The sequence below is a fragment of the Mobula birostris genome, chromosome 24 (assembly GCF_030028105.1).
Source record: "Mobula birostris isolate sMobBir1 chromosome 24, sMobBir1.hap1, whole genome shotgun sequence".
In the NCBI taxonomy this organism is placed as follows: domain Eukaryota; kingdom Metazoa; phylum Chordata; class Chondrichthyes; order Myliobatiformes; family Myliobatidae; genus Mobula; species Mobula birostris.
In genome coordinates, this window is record NC_092393.1 from 59,215,048 (window position 1) to 59,232,007 (window position 16,960).

Here is a 16,960-nt window from a genome sequence, read left to right on the forward strand (position 1 = left end):
TAATTACTCAGATGTTTGATAAAAAGAAGAGAACTAGGAACACTTGAAATTTAAAAAATCTGCCATCAGGTGTCTGACTGGCCTGTGAATACTACCTCACTATTCCTTTGTATTGTTTCTGCATGTAACTTATAGTGTTTTATGTCTTTGCAATATACCGCTGCTGCAAAGCGACAAAATATCATGTCATATATCAGTGATAATTTATCTGATAATGAAATACGATATTAGCATGGGTGGAGGATTTGCTTACTAGCTAAACAGAGCAGGAGGATAGAGCATTTAATTTCAAATTGGCCACCCTAACGAATGGGATATCACATAGATCTGCACTCTGGCTGCAGTTGTCTATAAACATTAATCGTTTAGTGGACGTAGTGTACCTGGACTTTCAGAAAGCCTTTGATAAAGTCCCACATAGGAGATTAGTGGGCAAAATTAGGGCACATGGTACGGGGAGCAGAGTACTGACATGGATTGAAAATTGGCTGGCTGACAGAAAACAAAGAGTAGCGATTAATGGGTCTCTTTCGGAATGGCAAGCGGTGACCAGTGGAGTACTGCAGGGTTCCGTGCTGGGACCGCAGCTGTTTACAATATATATTAATAATTTAGATGAGGGAATTAAAAGTAACATTAGCAAATTTGCCAATGACACAAAGCTGGATGGCAGTGTGAAATATGAGGAGGATGTTATGAGAATGCAGGGTGACTTGGACAGGCTGAGTGAGTGGGAAGATGCATGGCAGATGCAGTTTAATGTGGATAAATGTGAGGTTATCCACTTTGGTGGTAAGAACAGGAAGGCAGATTATTATCTAAATGGAGTCAAGTTAGGAGAAGGGGAAGTACAACGAGATCTAGGTGTTCTTGTTCATCAGTCACTGAAAGCAAGCATGCAAGTACAGCAGGCTGTGAAGAAAGCTAATGGCATGCTGGCCTTCATAACAAGGGGAATTGAGTATAAGAGCAAAGAGGTCCTTCTGCAGCTGTACAGGGCCCTGGTGAGACCACACCTGGAGTACTGTGTGCAGTTTTGGTCTCCAGATTTGAGGAAGGACATTCTTGCTATTGAGGGAGTGCAGCAAAGGTTCACAAGGTTAATTCCTGGGATGGCGGGACTGTCATATGTCGAAAGATTGGAGCGACTGGGCTTGTATACTCTGGAATTTATAAGGCTGCGAGGGGATCTTATTGAAATATATAAGATTATTAAGGGATTGGACACGCTGGAGGCAGGAAGCATGTTCCTGCTGATGGGTGAATGCAGAACCAGAGGCCACAGTTTAAGAATAAGGGGTAGGCCATTTAGAACAGAGTTGAGGAAAAACTTTTTCACCTAGAGAGTGGTGGATGTATGGAATGCTCTGCCCCAGAAGGCTGTGGAGGCCAAGTCTCTGGATGCTTTCAAGAAAGAGATGGATAGAGCTCTTAAAGATAGCGGAATCAAAGGTTATGGGGATAAGGCAGGAACTGGATACTGATTGTGGATGATCAGCCATGATCACAGTGAATGGCGGTGCTGGCTCGAAGGGCCAAATGGCCTACTCCTGCACCTATTGTCTATTGAAAGGGACTCATACCGTAGCCATATTTGCAGATAGGTAAACTAAAGATAGAGAGGGGAAAATGTAAAGTTTACTTTGGAATGAAAGTAGTGAATGGAGTTATTACTTGCACAAGGAAAGATAGCAAAAAAAACCCTAGAACAGAAACTTTTAAATAAAACAAGGCTAAAGCACACTGGACAGCATAGAAGTGGTAATGAAATACAATCTTTTATTTTGTAGGTGCTGGTTTATAAAAGTGAGTGGCAGGGTAGAGATATGTCTCTACCAATGCAGGTGTAAGGTACTCCTTCCCTCCGCGAGCCTGCAGGTCACTCTTGGACAGGGTGTGGCAGCTGCTTAAACCCCCCCCCCCCAAAATCGGGATCACATGCGGATGGTCGTATGAGCAGCAGCTGGTGCATATTACAAGTCCAGGTTATGAGACCACTGATGCCAGGCAGACAATCTCTGAAGAGAAATGGCTGGGGTCACCCATCTTGTAAAGACTTTGTGCCCAGAAGAAATCAACAGCAAACCACTTCTGTAGAAAAAATTGCCAAGAACAATCGTGGTCATGGAAAGACCATGATTGCCTGCATCATACAGCATGTAATGAAAGAACGGTTTATAAAAATAGTTAAATATTGGCTCAAGTGAGATAAGAACCAGAGTAAAATGAACAGTTTTGGTCCCCTTATTTAAGGAAGTTAAACTGTTGGAGACTCTTTGAAAAATCTCCCTGGGAATGAAGGATTGTCTTATGAGCAAAATGTTGAATAGTTTACATGAGAAAAATAAAGTGGCCCTGTTGAAGTACAAGATATCGGCATGCTTGACAGGGTAAATGGTAGGAAGATGTTTCCTCTCCTGAGAAAGCCTGAGACCAGGTGGCACAGAAAAAGACTAAATAAAGAAGAATTTCAAACAAGACACACAAAATGCTGGTGGAACGCAGCAGGCCAGGCAGCATCTATCGGAAGAGGTACAGTGGACGTTTCAGGCCTAGACCCTGCGACAGGACTAACTGAAAGAAGAGATAGTAAGAGTTTTGAAAGTGGGAGGAGGAGGGGGAGATCCGAAATGAAAGGAGAAGACAGGAGGGGGAGGGATGAAGCTAAGAGCTGGAAAGTTGATTGGCAAAAGGTTTACAGAGCTGGAGAAGGGGGAGGATCATGGGACAGGAGGCCTAGGGAGAAAGAAAGGGGGAGGGGAGCCCAGAGGAAGATGGAGAGCAGGTGAGAGGGACAGAGAGAGAGAAATAAAAAGGGGGGAATAAATAAATAAGGGATGTGGTAAGAAGGGGAGGAGGGTCATTAACAGAAGTTAGAGAAATCAATGCTCATGCCATCAGGTTGGAGGTTACCCAGACGGAATATAAGGTGTTGTTCCTCCAAATGAGATTTTCTCGTGTTTGGGTTTTTAAAGAATTTTTCATGGTTGTGATCCTTTTGAAATCATTGAATCCTTGAGTGTATTCAAATTTGAATTTTTTTTTCAAATCAGTAAGGGAATGGGCATAGGGTGGGGAACACACACAGAATAGTAGAGGAACTCTGCAGGCCAGGTAGCATCTATGGGAAAAAGTACAGTCCACGTTTCGGGACAAAACCCTTCAGCAGGACTGAAGGGTTTTGGCTCAAAATGTTGACTGTACTTCTTTCCATAGATGCTGCCTGGCCTGCTGAGTTCCTCCAGCATTTTGCGTGTGTTGCTGGGGTTTCCAGCATCTACGGATTTTCTCTTGTTTGTGATAGGGTGGGGAAAATGGACTTAAAGATTGAATCAGCCATGATCTTACTGAATGGCAGAGAAGATGTGAGGAGTTGGTTATTCTACTCCTGTCCTCAATTATAGTTTAAGGTTAGAGTGAATGGGGAGATAGGAAGAAAATCACAGCATGTAGACTTGGGGTGGGGTCAAGTTACTGGGATTGAACGGTGCAGGGATGGAGTTTGAAATTTGATCTTTGCATTTTTGATCATGTTTTCTTTAGCATTTGAATGAACTTGGAAGAGTTGGTATGAGATTTAACAGTGCTCTGGAGGTAAAATTACAGATTTGTTGATCCCCATTATGATCCCATAATAATTACAAAATTAGTTTTGCAAATGTCAATTCTACAATGCTTGATTTTTGTTGCAAATGATGAGATCACCTGTACACCTGAGTTCAAGTGTGCAACCTTCAGATTTTAGAATGTAAAAATAGAAACAATTAGCATGATGGGAGTGGGAGAAAGTTATGCTGGTGACTGGAATTTGAGTTCCTTGGGTTCAAAACTACTGCTGAGACAAAGCAGCAAGAAAAGACCTGGGGTTAAAAGTAAATAAGTTAGTAAAGGGGCAATTGGGCATTCTTCACCACCTCCTCCCCCCACCCCCACCACCAAACTGACTCCATCTGTCTATCAAACCTCTCTTATCTCATCCCATTTGTACAGTCCAGTCTCTGTCTCTATCTGTCTCTGGGCTCTCCCTTTCCCAAATGGTATCATCACTTCTCCTCCCACCTCCCTGATTTAACCTTCCCCAAACCAACCACTGCCTTTTCCCTCCTCATCTTTATACTACCTGTTTTCTCTCTACACTTTGTCCTGAAGCAGAGTCTCAATACCAAAAGTGGGCCATTTCTTTTCCTCCAAGTATACTTCATGAATGCAGAGCTTTCCGGCACTTTTTGTTTGCAAATATATTGTTAAGTTTTACAAGGGCACTAAATGAAGATACTGACTTTTATCAACACTTTAGATGGGACTTTGAACATTGGGAGCACTTGGGCACTGATTGCCTTCTGTACTTTGTCACTACACCGTACTTCCTGCCTTGTTTGTGGAATGCTGCCCAGTTGGTGGGATTAACCATGATAAGCACAGGAGATTCTTCAGATGCAGGAAATCCAACAAATGCAAAATACTGGAGGAACCCAGAAGGTCAGAAAGCATCTGTACTAGGATTCTGCAACCTTTTTTTGTGCCATGGACCAATGCCATTAAGCAAGGGATCTGCAGACCCCAGGTTGAAAACCCCTGATCTATTGAGAGGAATAAACAGTTATCATTTCAGGCAGAGACCCTTCATCAGGACTGGAAAGGAAGTGGGAAGAAGCCAGAATAAGAAGGTGGAGGGGAGGGGAAAGAGTACAAGCTGGCAGATGATAGGTGAGACCAGGTGGTGGGGGGGGGGGGTGCAAAAGGATGAAGTAAGAAGCTGGGAGGTGATAGAAGAGGTAAAGGGCCTCTTGTATGTGCCTTGTGAGGAGATGTTGTTGCCAATCCAAACTGACTGTGGTCTGCAAATGAGGAAATCAAGGGTCCAATTGCACAAGGAGGAATTGAGGCCAAGTTCTTGGAGCAGATTGATTAACTTTGAGGGGATGATAGTATTGAATGCCAAGCTGTAGATAATAATAAGCACCCTGATTTATGCATCTGCACTGTCCAGATGTTCCAGGGTTAAGTGAAGAGCCAATGAAAAGGCATCTGATGTTGACCTGTTGTGATGGTAGCAAATTGGAGCGGATCCAAGTCACTCCTCAGGCAGGAGTTGATATACTTCATCATCAACCTCTCAAAGTACTACAACACAGTGGATTTAAGTGCTACTGGATGATAGTCATTGAGCAGGTTGCCATGTTCTCAGAACTATTGATTAGATTTTAGATTAAACACTAAAATAGCTATTCATATTTTTGTTTACATTGATCAGCAAATTAATCTCAGAAATCTTATCAACAGTTAACAGGCAGCCAAGAACTGAACTTCAACATTTTTCTCTATCTCCATTGTTTTCTCCGCAACTTTCCATTTGCCAGCTAAATTGCATAAGAGCAATGCCCTGGATCTTGACAATTCTTTCATCTATATATAGTCTTGGACAGACTTCCACTGGGCATAGGAAAAAAGCACCTTTCTTCTGCTTGATGTCTCTTTCACCAAGATTGATGTTTGGAATTTACCTTTGTGCAGAAGTGTGGTCATTTCTAGAGTCATAGAAGCCTTATGAAGCCAGGAGGCTATTCATTAACTTGAATATGTGGCTGCTTTAAAAAAATATAGAGCCAAATCCTATTTCCTGCACTTAGTCCGTTGCAGTGTTGGTTACAAAACATCCAAGTGCTCAACTGAACATTTTCTGTATGTGATTGGTCTCTTGTAGCATTGTGCTCCAATCTGCTGCCACCACCACCACCTGAGTGAAATGCTTTCCTTCTTTCTACCCATTAATCCCATCCCTTTAGTTATGGACTCAGCCTCAGAATAGAGGGGCATCCTTTTAGAACAGAGATGAGGAGGGATTTCTTGAGCCAGAGATTGGTGAATCTGGAATTCTTTGGCACAGTCAGCTGTGGAGGTCAAGTCTTTATGTACATTTAAGGCAAAGGTTGAGAGATTCTTGATTGGTCAGGGCATGAAGGGATATGGGGAGAAGGCAGGAGACTGAGGCTGAGAAGAAAATTGGATCGGCTACAATGAAATGGAGGAGCAGACTGGATGAGCCAAATGGCGTAATTCTGCTCCTGTGTCTTATGGACAACCTCTTACTGCTACAGGTGGACATTGCCACTTGCTACAAAAAGGCAACAATTATACCAGTGCTTAAGAAGAATAATGTGAGCTGCCTGAATGACTATCACCTGGTAGCACTCACATTGACAGTGATGAAATGCTTTGAGTGGTTGGTCATGACGAGACTGAACTCCTGCCTCAGCAAGGACCTGGACCCATTGCAATTTGCCTATTGCTACAATAGGTCAATGAGAGATATAATCTCAATGACTCTCCACAAGGCTTTAGACCACCTGAACAACACAAACACCTATGTTCATCAACTATAGCTCACCATTTAATACTATCATTCCCACAATCCTGATTGAGCAGTTGCAGAACCTGGGCCTCTGTACCTCCCTCTGCAATTGGATCCTTGACTTCCTAACCGGAAGACCACAATCTGTGCAGATTGGTGATAACATATCCTCCTCGCTGACGATCAACCCTGGCACACCTCAGGGGTGTGTGTGTAGCCCACTGCTCTACTCTCTATATGCACATGACTGTGTGGCTAGGCATAGCTCAAATACCATCTATAAATTTGCTGATGATACAACCATTGTTGGTAGAATCTCAGGTGGTGACGAGAGGGCGTACAGGAGTGAGATATGCCAACTAGTGGAGTGGTGCCGCAGCAACAACCTGGCACTCAACGTCAGTAAGACAAAAGAGCTGATTGTGGACTTCAGGAAGGGTAAGATGCAGGAACACATACCAATCCTCAAGGAGGGATCAGAAGTGGAAAGAGTTAACAGTTTCAAGTTCCTGGGTGTCAAGGTATCTGAGGATCTAACATGGTCCCAACATATTGATGCAGTTATAAAGAAGGCAAGACAGCGGCTATACTTCATTAGGAGTTTGAAGAGATTTGGTATGTCAACAAATACACTCAAAAACTTCTATAGATATACCTTGGAGAGCATTCTGACAGGCTGCACCACTGTCTGGTATAGGGGGAGCTACTGCACAGGACTGAAAGAAGCTGCAGAGGGTTGTAAATCTAATCAGCTCCATCTTGGGTACTAGCCTACAGAGTACCCAGGACATCTTCAGGGGGCAGTGTCTCAGAAAGGCAGAGTCCATCATTAAGGACCTCCAGCACCCGGGGCATGCCCTTTTCTCACTGTTACCATCAGGTAGGAGGTACAGAAACCTGAAGGCACACACTCAGCAATTCAGGAACAGCTTCTTCCCCTCTGCCATCTGATTCCTGAATGGACATAGAACCCTTGGACACTACCTCACCTTTTTTTAAATATACAGTATTTCTGATTTTTGCACATTTTTTAATCTATTCAATATGTACACTGTAATTGATTTACTCATTTATTTATTATTATTTTTTTTTCTCTTCTATATTATGTATTGCATTGAACTGCTGCTGCTAAGTTAACAAATTTTACATCACAGGCCGATGATAATAAACCTGATTCTGATTCCTTCTGCTCAGAGTAATGTTCTTTCTGTCTGTAATTTTTTTTTTACAAAATATTGTTCTCTTTAATTAAGTTATCCTCTGGTCTCCTTTTTCCAAAAGGAAACAATCTCAGCCTAGCTGATATTTTCCAGTCCTGACAACATTTTTGTAAGCCTGTACCCTCTTCAGTGTAATCCTAACTTTTCTGCAACATTGTGACTTAAATATTCACAATAATCCATCTAAAGCTTTACTATAGTTTTAACACTTCTAACATAACCTCAGTACTCTTAAAGAAAATAGGTGCTAACTCTCCTATTAATAAGCTCAGGTTTTGCCCATTGATGCATCTACTAATAGAGAGACTGCATCATAGTGGTTAGCATAATGCTTTCTGGCGCCAGTGACCTGGGTACAACTTCTGCCGCCGTTTTTAGGGAACTTATGTGTTCTTTCCGTGACCATGGAGGATTCCTCCAGGTGCTCCAGTTCCATCCACATCCCTAAGGCGTACAGGTGAGTAGGTGAATTGGTCACATGGGTGTAATTGGGCAGTGTGGGCTCATTGTGCTGGAAGGGCCTGTTACTGTGCTGTATCTCTAAGAAAAATAATAAATATCCAAGCTATTCCATTATATATGCATCTATCAGATGGGATAGCACAGATATTTATTATTCATCTCCTTCTCTTAGTTTCTCCACCTCTACTGCATCTGTTCCCAAGATGAGGCTTTACATTCTAAGACTTCAGAAAAGTCTTTATAAAGCCAAGTTTCCTGAAAAAGGACTTTCCTGAAGTCTTAGAATGTAAAGCTGCTTCTTGAGAGCAGATGCAGTAGAGGTGGAGAAACTAAGAGAAGGAGATGGCATCTTCACAGGACACAGGGTGAGTGGAGATATCGCCCAGATAGTTGGGAGTTACTATTTCAAAGTAAATTTATTATCAACGTACATATATGTCACCATATACTACCCTGAGATACATTTTCTTTTGGGCATTCAGGGTAAAACAAAGAAATACAACAGAATCACTGAAAAACTATACACAAAGACTGACAAACTATCAATGTGCAAAAGACAAAACTGCCCAAATATAAAAAAATAAATAAATGAATATTGAGAATGAGCTGTAGAATCCTTCAAAGTGAGTCAATAGGTTGAGGAATCAGTCAACGTTGAGTGAAGTTACCCACGCTGGTTGAGGAGCCTGATGGTTGTAGGGCAATAGCTGTTCCTGAACAGTGAGTTGTGAGTCTCTGATCCCTCCTTCCAGATGGCAGCAGCGAGAAGAGACCATGGCCTGGGTGCTGGAGTCTTTGATGGCACATGCCGGTTTCTTGTAGCACTGTTGTAGATGTGCTCCGTGGTGGGGACAGCTTTTTCTGTGATGGACTGAACTGTATCCACTACTTTTTGAAGGCTTTTCTGTTCTTAGGCACTGGTGTTTCCACACCAGTCAGGATACTTTCCACTGCACAAAACATGTTCAAGTTTATTTCCACTTATAAGACCAAATGAAACAGCATTCTTCCTGACCAAGTTTCAGTATACAGTATATATAACTCACACACAACATAATGTAATATTACCACAATTTTATAAATAATAACATGTTCTAGAACACTGACATTTAACATAAGGTGCTTTAACGACACAATTTAAAAAGTAAACAGTATAACGCTACTGGTGTTTCATGTGCAATGAGACGGGTGGGGCGGGGCTAAACAGGTGAGTTTAGTAGTCTCACGGCGGGGGGGGGGAAATAGAAGCTGTTTACTATCCTAACAAAACCTTGTCCTAAGGCTGCGGTACCTCCTACTTGAGGATAGGAGGTCAAAGAGACTATGGGACGGTTGGAAGGGTTCCTGATAAATATCTCTGATGGGAGGAGGAGAGACCCCGATGATCAGCAGACCTCGCAATATTTGGATGTCAAATGCCTTGCAATTCCCATACCGGACGGTGATGCAGCTGGTCAACGGTGCTCCTATAAAAACAACAGAAGTTTGTTAAGGTTTTTTATAACAGGCTGAAATCTGCACAAACCTGTAAGGAAGTAGAGGCGCTGCCGTACCTTCTTTGTACAAAATAACGCTTATGTGCTAGTCCCAGAGCAGATGTTTGCAAATGATAACGCCAAAGAATTTAAAGTTACTGACACTCTGCGCCTCTGACTCCCTAATGAACACTGGCTCATGGACCTCTTGTCGCTTCCTCCTGTAGCTTTTTTGGTTTTTGAAGCACCTTCAATTACTCCAAAAGACTGAGGTTTGGTAAAATACTGAAAGGCTTTTATTCGCTGTACAATACGATCTCCACAGTGAGTGTCTGCCCCCGGACTGAGGGGGAGGGGCAAGGCGAACACTTTTATACAGGACTCTGTGGGAGGAGCCACAGGGGCAGTCAGCAGAGGGGTGTGTCCAGACAGGTAACCAAGTTACAACATATATACATGGTTTACCACATTCACCCCTCCTTTTTTTTTAAAAAGAGTCCCGCGGGCTGAAGTGACTGACAATATTTACAAGAAATATATCTACAGGTTAAGTCTATCAGGCGGTCGAGTCCATCGCTGTGATCTACGTAGCACCAGCGGTGATTGCACCGGCGATGGTGGTTGTGCTGGCTCCGGCCTGACTTCAGGTGCCAGCACATTAGGCGTCGGTAATCCCTCGTGCGTGTGCGTCGCGCCCGGTATGGGAGTGTCGTGTGGTGCCTGTATAGGGTTTGGGGTGCACGGTGTCTCGTAGGTACATACATTGGTGGGTACGGGGTCAATAGTCACCACGGAGCGTTCAGAGTAGGGGCCCGGAGCTCCTGCGGGTGCCAGGTCGCGGATGGAGACCGTGTCCTCCCGCCCATCAGGTAAAACCACGTAGGCATACTGGGGGTTCGCATGAAGTAAGTGAACCCTCTCAACTATCGGGGAGTACTTATTGCTCCTCGCATGTTTCCGGAGCAGCACTGGCCCCGGGGACGTCAGCCAAGATGGTAGGGTGGTTCCAGTGGTCGATTTTCTGGGAAAAGAAAAGAGCCGCTCATGAGGGGTGGCATTGGTGGCTGTGCATAACAGGGAGCGGATGGAGTGGAGTGCCTCGGTAAGGACCTCCTGCCAGCGGGAGACCAGCAGTCCCTTTGACCTGAGGGCTAAGAGTGTGGCTTTCCACACTGTGCCATTCTCCTTCTCTACCTGTCCATTCCCCCGGGGATTATAGCTTGTGGTCCTACTGGTTGCAATTCACCTAGCCAGTAGATATTGGCGCAGCTCGTCACTCATAAATGAGGACCCTCTGTCACTGTGGATATAGCATGGGTATCTGAACAGAGTGAAGAGCTTGCGCAGGGCTTTTATAACTGACGTGGTAGTGGTGTCGGGGCAGGGGATGGCGAAGGGGAACCGCAAGTACTCGTCAATTACATTAAGAAAGTACACATTGCGGTCGGTGGAGGGAAGGGGGCCCTTAAAGTCAACACTCAGTCGCTCAAAGGGGCGGGTGGCCTTGATGAGTGGTGCCTTTTCGGGTCGGTAGAAGTGCGGTTTGCACTCTGCGCAGACTTGGCAGTCCCTGGTCATCATCCTGATCTCCTCAAGGGAGTAAGGCAGGTTCAGGGCTTTCACGAAGTGGAAAAGCCGGGTGACTCCTGGGTGGCAAAGGTCTACATGTAGGGCGTATAGCCGGTCAATCTGCGCGCTGGTGCATGTTCCCCGGGATAGGGCATCGGAGGGCTCGTTGAGCTTCCCAGGCCTGTACATGATGTCATAGTTGTAGGTGGAGAGTTCGATTCTCCACCTCAGAATTTTATCATTTTTGATTTTGCTCCGCTGCTGATTATTAAACATGAATGTGACTGAGCGCTGGTCAGTTAGCAGGGTGAACCTTTTGCTGGCAAGATAGTGCCTCCAGTGCCTTATAGCTTCCACTATGGCCTGGGCCTCTTTCTCTACCGCAGAGTGCCAAATTTCAGGGCCTTGAAGGGTACGGGAGAAGAACGCCACTGGTCTTCCTGCCTGGTTGAGGGTAGCAGCCAGCGCAAAGTCAGAGGCGTCACTCTCTACTTGGAAGGGAATGGCCTCATCCACTGCATGCATTGCTGCTTTGGCAATGTCCCCTTTTATGCGGTTGAAGGCCGCGTGGGCCTTGGCAGAGAGGGGGAATGTGGTGGACTTGACCAGGGGGCGGGCCTTGTCTGCATAGTCAGAGACCCATTGGGCGTAATATGAAAAGAAGCCCAGGCACCTTTTGAGGGCTCTGAGGGTATTGGGAAGAGGGAGTTCCAACAAGGGGCGCATACGGTCGGGGTCAGGGCCAATGACTCCATTCTCCACGACATACCCAAGGATAGCAAGTCGGGTGGTCCCAAATACACACTTGTCCTTGTTATAGGTGAGGTTGAAAGATTTGGCCGCTTGGAGAAATTTTTGGACGTTGTTGTCGTGATCCTGCTGGTCGTGACCGCAGATGGTGATGTTATCCAGATATGGGAACGTGGCCTTCAATTGGCACTGGTCCACCATCCGGTCTATTGCCCTCTGGAAGACAGATACACCATTCATGACACCGAAGGGGACGCGCAGGAATTGATAAAGCCTGCCGTCCGCCTCAAAGGCAGTGTAAGGGCGGTCCTCCCGGCAGATGGGGAGCTGATGGTAAGCGGATTTTAGGTCTATGGTCGAGTACACCTTGTACTGTGCTATCTGATTGACCATATCTGCGATACGGGGTAGAGGGTACGCGTCGAGCTGCGTGAGCCTATTGATGGTCTGGCTATAGTCCACGACCATCCTATTCTTCTCCCCGTTCCGAACAACCACCACCTGCGCCCTCCAAGGACTTGTGCTTGCCTCAATGACCCCCTCCCTGAGCAGCCGCTGCACCTCCGACTTAATGAAAGCTCTGTCCCCCTGCGCTGTACCTCCTGCTTTTAGTTGCCATGGGTTTACAGTCGGGGGTCAGGTTGGCGAACAGCGGTGGGGGAGGGATCCTGAGGGTGGAGAGGCCGCAAGTAGTGTTGGTAGTGTGGCAGTTGGCATGATGTTGTGTGGGATGCGCGGGTCGGTGTGTGTGTGTGGTCAGTAGCGGGTTACGTGATATATCTCTACAAAACAGGGGATTTATGACAGTAATTGGCGGGAGGGGCCCATCATACTTCATTGTCACGCTTTTCAGGTGGCTCTGGAAGTCCAACCCCAACAGCACAGGGGCACACAGTTGAGGCAAGACCAGTAACGTAAAGTCCCGATCTTCTGTGCCCTGCACCACTAGCGTCGCTACACAACCCCCCCGGATGTCTGTTGTATGCGACCTGGAGGCCATGGTGACCCTCCGACTTACCGGCCGTATCATGAGTCCACAATGCTGCACCGTGGCCGGGTGGATAAAACTCTCCGTGCTGCCTGTGTCAAACAGGCAGCTTGTCCTGTGCCCCTCCACCAGGATGTCCATCATTGACCTTGCGAGCTGGTGGGGAGCGCTTTGGTCGAGGGTCACGGAAGCCAGGGTGGGGTCGCTGTCTTGGTCCGGCGTGGTGGGGTGCCCCGTGAGCACCCGTTGGCCGTAGGCTGTGAGAGGTGGCGCCGACCAAGATGGCCACCCCCATGTCTCGCACGTGGTGGTGGCGTGCAGGGAAGATGGCGGCCCCCACGTCTTGCACGTGGTGGCAGTGTGCAGGGAAGATGGCAACCCCCACGTCTCGCACGCGGTGCTGCTCGATCCCGCTCGCGGTTTTGACTTACAGACCTTGGCGAAGTGGCCCTTCTTTCCGCAGCTGGAACAGGTAGCTTGTTGGGCCGCGCAGCCTTTCCAGGGGTGCTTCTCCAGTCCGCAGAAGTAGCACTTCGCGGACTCAACGACTGGCTGCAGCCGAGGTCAATTCGCCAGCGGGTTGCGGGGTCTGCGGCGCCCACGAGGCCATCGGGGGATCATGTGCCTGGAGAGCCTCAGAGTTATGCAGAGCGGCCTCCAACATATCAGCCAGCTCCATCGCCGAATTTAGGGTAAGATCGGCTTTTTCCAGCAGCCGCTGGCGCACGTACACTGACCTGGTCCCCGTAACGAAGGCGTCTCTCACTAGGAGTTCTGCATGCTGCGCCGCCGTCAGCTCCTGGCAATTGCAGGCTCGCACGAGTGTCTGTAGGGCCTGGACAAACTCAGCACTCGATTCCCCGGACCATTGTTGCCGTGTCGCTAAGCGATGCCGAGCATAGGCGCTGTTTATCGGCCGCAGGTATTGTCTTTTGAGTGCGTTCATTGCGCCGTCGTAGTTCGGCTGGTCTCTGATCAGCGAATAGACCCGTGGACTGACCCTGGAGTGTAGAACTCTGCGCTTCGCTACGGGGTCGGTCGCTTTAATCTCCTCTAGATACGCTTTGAAGCAGGCCAGCCAGAGTTCGAAAGCGTTTCCAGCTTCAGGTGTTTGCGGATTGAGGTCTAATTTTTCTGGTCTCAGGGCCTGTTCCATGTTTTACAACGTACAGCGAATAAAATTGAAGCACCTTCAATTACTCCAAAAGACTGAGGTTTGGTAAAATACTGAAAGGCTTTTATTCGCCGTACAATATGACCTCCACAGTGAGAGTCTGCCCCCGGACTGAGGGGGAGGGGCAAGGCGAACACCTTTATACAGGACTCTGTGGGAGGAGCCACAGGGGCAGTCAGCAGAGGTGTGTGTCCAGACAGGTAACCTAGTTACAACGTATATGCATGGTTTACCACAGTTTTACTGTCGAGTGAGAGGTTTTGTTGTGGCACCAGTCAAGATGATTTTCAATCTCCCTTCTATATGCCGGTTCAACCTTTGATTCGGCCCACAACACTGGTGTCGTCAAGAAATTTAAATTAGGCATTGGAGCTGTTATAAATTAATTTATTACCTAAGTATGTATACCATATACAACCTTCAGATTCATCTTCTTAGTCTTACAAGTATAAAACGAGTAGAACAGTGCAGAAATAAGAGTCTAGGCAAAAGTGCAGGGTAAATCGGGAGCACAACGAAACTAATGGAGTTAAGGATCAGTTTTAATCTGGACAAGCAAAGAATCCGGGGATGTGCACGTCGAAGCCCGGGCGCGCCTACGTTGAGCATGGTGCGGGAGCGCGCACGTAGCTCGCGAGAGTGAGAGCGCAGAGGAGAGCTAACGGCGAGCGCGGCGGCGGGTGGGGGTGGCAGGGGCAATCGGGCGTGCTGATGGAGAGTAGAGTAACCGCGATGCCTGACCTCTGAGGAAGCCTGACCCAGTCGGAGGGAGAGTTCACCGTCTGGAGACGAAAAATCAGCGGCCGCTGGGCTTGGGCCTAACCCCCTCCCTCCTGCTCCCGGCACACCGGGCCGCAGCTCTGCTCCTGGCCGGGCCCAACCGCGACCAGGCCTGGCGGCAAAGATGAAGAAGGACGTGAGGATTCTGCTGGTTGGAGAACGTGAGTGGGGAAGTGGGTACGGTCCACCTTGTCGCCGAGGTCCGAGCGCTGGCAGTGGGAGGGGGGTCGCCGCCACGGGGCCAGCCTGTGGGGTAGTGTGACATATCCCCCTAACTATGACCTTCCCACTAGCTGAAGCCGAAGGAGGTTAGAGCCCGCAAGGTGTCAGGACGAGAGCTACCGGTAATCAGTCAATTGGCGCCTTGATGGAAATAAAAATATATTCCCCTCATCGTAGAAATTAATCGACATCTTTAGTTGTCTCTTGACGATTGTATCCGTTCCTCTGGCCCATATTCCTCTGTGCGAGTGTGTTCTCGGCATCTTTTCCTGTAACCCCTTGTTTCATCCTAGCATCTTTCTCTTATCAGCGTGTTTGTACATAAAGTGTCACTAGTGTGACACTCGTAGTTGATTCAGTCGTAGGCGCACCTCCTGTGCTGTCACTAGTAGATAAGCTGTTCTGAAGTCAAGCCGTGTACGTCAACTGCTTTTGGTCGCTAAGCTTCTTAGCGACCAACATCTGTCCTTACGCTGATATTTTCCCATTTTACACTCACTTTACTGGTTGGGAAATTACAGGTATTTAGCCAGTAGCCTTTAAGGGATGGAGTCGTACCAGTTGTAATTATAGCCCTTCTCCCCAATCCTAGAACGTGTTATCGTAAGCAGCACACACAAGACGTTGGGAGAACTCAACAGATCAGGAAATGAATAAACAGTTGACATTTTGGCCGAACCCCCCCCCCTTTCAGGACTGAGAAGGAAGGGGGGGAAGATGCCATAATTAAAAGGTAGAAGGTGGGGGAAGGGGAAAGGCTAGCTGGAAGGTGATAAGTGAAGTCAGGTGGGTGGGGAAGATCAAGGACTGGAGAAGAAAGAATCTGAAAGGAGAGGAGAGTGGCCCATAGGAGAAAGGGGACCCAGGGCAGGTGAGAAGAAGTAAAAGATCAGAGTGGGAGTGGGGAATGGGGGGGGGATTTGTTCACCAGAAGGAGAAATTCATGCCATCAGGTTTGAGGCTCCCCAGACCGAATATAAGGTGTTGCTCCTCCACCCTGAGGGTGGCCTCATCTTGACAGAAGGGGAGGCCATGGACTGACGCATCATAACAGGAATGGGAATTATAATGTTTGGCGCAGGGAAGTCCCATTTGTGGTGGGGGTGCTGGATGAAGCGTTTGTTATCCTGCACTCTTTATTTCACCTCCCAATAATATTAATAATGTGACTCTTGGACCTCTGTCTTTCCACTTCTTAAATAAATGTACAGTCTATTACACAAGTGGGTAAATCTCTCACATCTGAATCAAAAGGTCATGTGTTTCAACCCCAGTCCAGAAACTTCTTTATCTAACCTAGATTGAGGTATTATCTGCCCTCTTAGGTATTAATATAAAATGTGTCAAAGAGAAGGAAGTTTTCCTTGTGTTCTGGCAAATATTCTCCATTCAACCAACCAACCAAAATAAAAATTACCATATAAAAGCATTCTCTGAACTTGTTCCTGATCCCAGTGGAAGAAACATGGAACTTTTCATGCTAGTACAACATAAGTCCATTAGAAAGCCAAAGATGTTCCTTCTATGCATTGCCAATATTTTAATTCAGGAAATGTAACCAAGTTACAGGTGATGTTTCACAAACATATGCTGGACAGAGTGAATGGTGGGAAGGGGAGAGGCTGGATTTTGTATTTGACTGAGCTGTGCCCACAACCCTCTGCAGTTTCATGCTGACTGGCAAAGCAGTTGCCATACCAAGCTGCAATGCCTCCAGATGAGACACTTTCTGTGGTGTGTCTGTAAAAAAAAATTGGTGAGGGTCAATGGGGACATGCCGAATTTCCTTAGCCTTCTGAAGAAGTACAGAGTAGAGATACTGGAGTTTTTACTTGCCAGTTGCGTCTACGTAGTTGGACTGGGCCTAAGTTGTTGGTAATATTTAACACAACAGTCTCAACTATTTCCATATCAGCACCTTTGATACTTCATCCCTCTTCATGAAGTCAATGACCAGCCTTTTTGTTT

The 16,960-nt window shown here is 46.7% G+C and overlaps 2 protein-coding genes across 5 annotated transcripts in view; one reads left to right on the forward strand and one right to left on the reverse strand.

Moving 5' to 3' along the window:
* Window positions 1–8,516: 8,516 nt before the first annotated feature.
* LOC140187144 (uncharacterized) lies at window positions 8,517–12,720 on the reverse strand. Its single transcript, XM_072242128.1, has 3 exons — window positions 11,848–12,720; window positions 9,560–10,530; window positions 8,517–8,984 (listed from the first exon to the last, which is right to left on the reverse strand). The coding sequence occupies exons 1-2, from the start codon at window positions 12,294–12,296 to the stop codon at window positions 10,050–10,052; spliced, it is 930 nt and encodes a 309-aa protein (XP_072098229.1). The 5' UTR covers window positions 12,297–12,720; the 3' UTR covers window positions 8,517–8,984; window positions 9,560–10,049.
* Window positions 12,721–14,629: 1,909 nt separating this feature from the next.
* Window positions 14,630–16,960, forward strand: part of rhot1a (ras homolog family member T1a) — an 89,495-nt gene continuing 87,164 nt past the window's right edge. The window contains exon 1 of one of the 4 annotated variants that reach the window (XM_072242496.1): window positions 14,630–14,931. In XM_072242496.1, the coding sequence (XP_072098597.1) occupies window positions 14,895–14,931 (37 nt within the window). In that variant the 5' untranslated portion in view covers window positions 14,630–14,894. The remainder of the gene's footprint in view (window positions 14,932–16,960) is intronic. The other 3 variants (XM_072242493.1, XM_072242494.1, XM_072242495.1) reach the window with 3 other exon arrangements.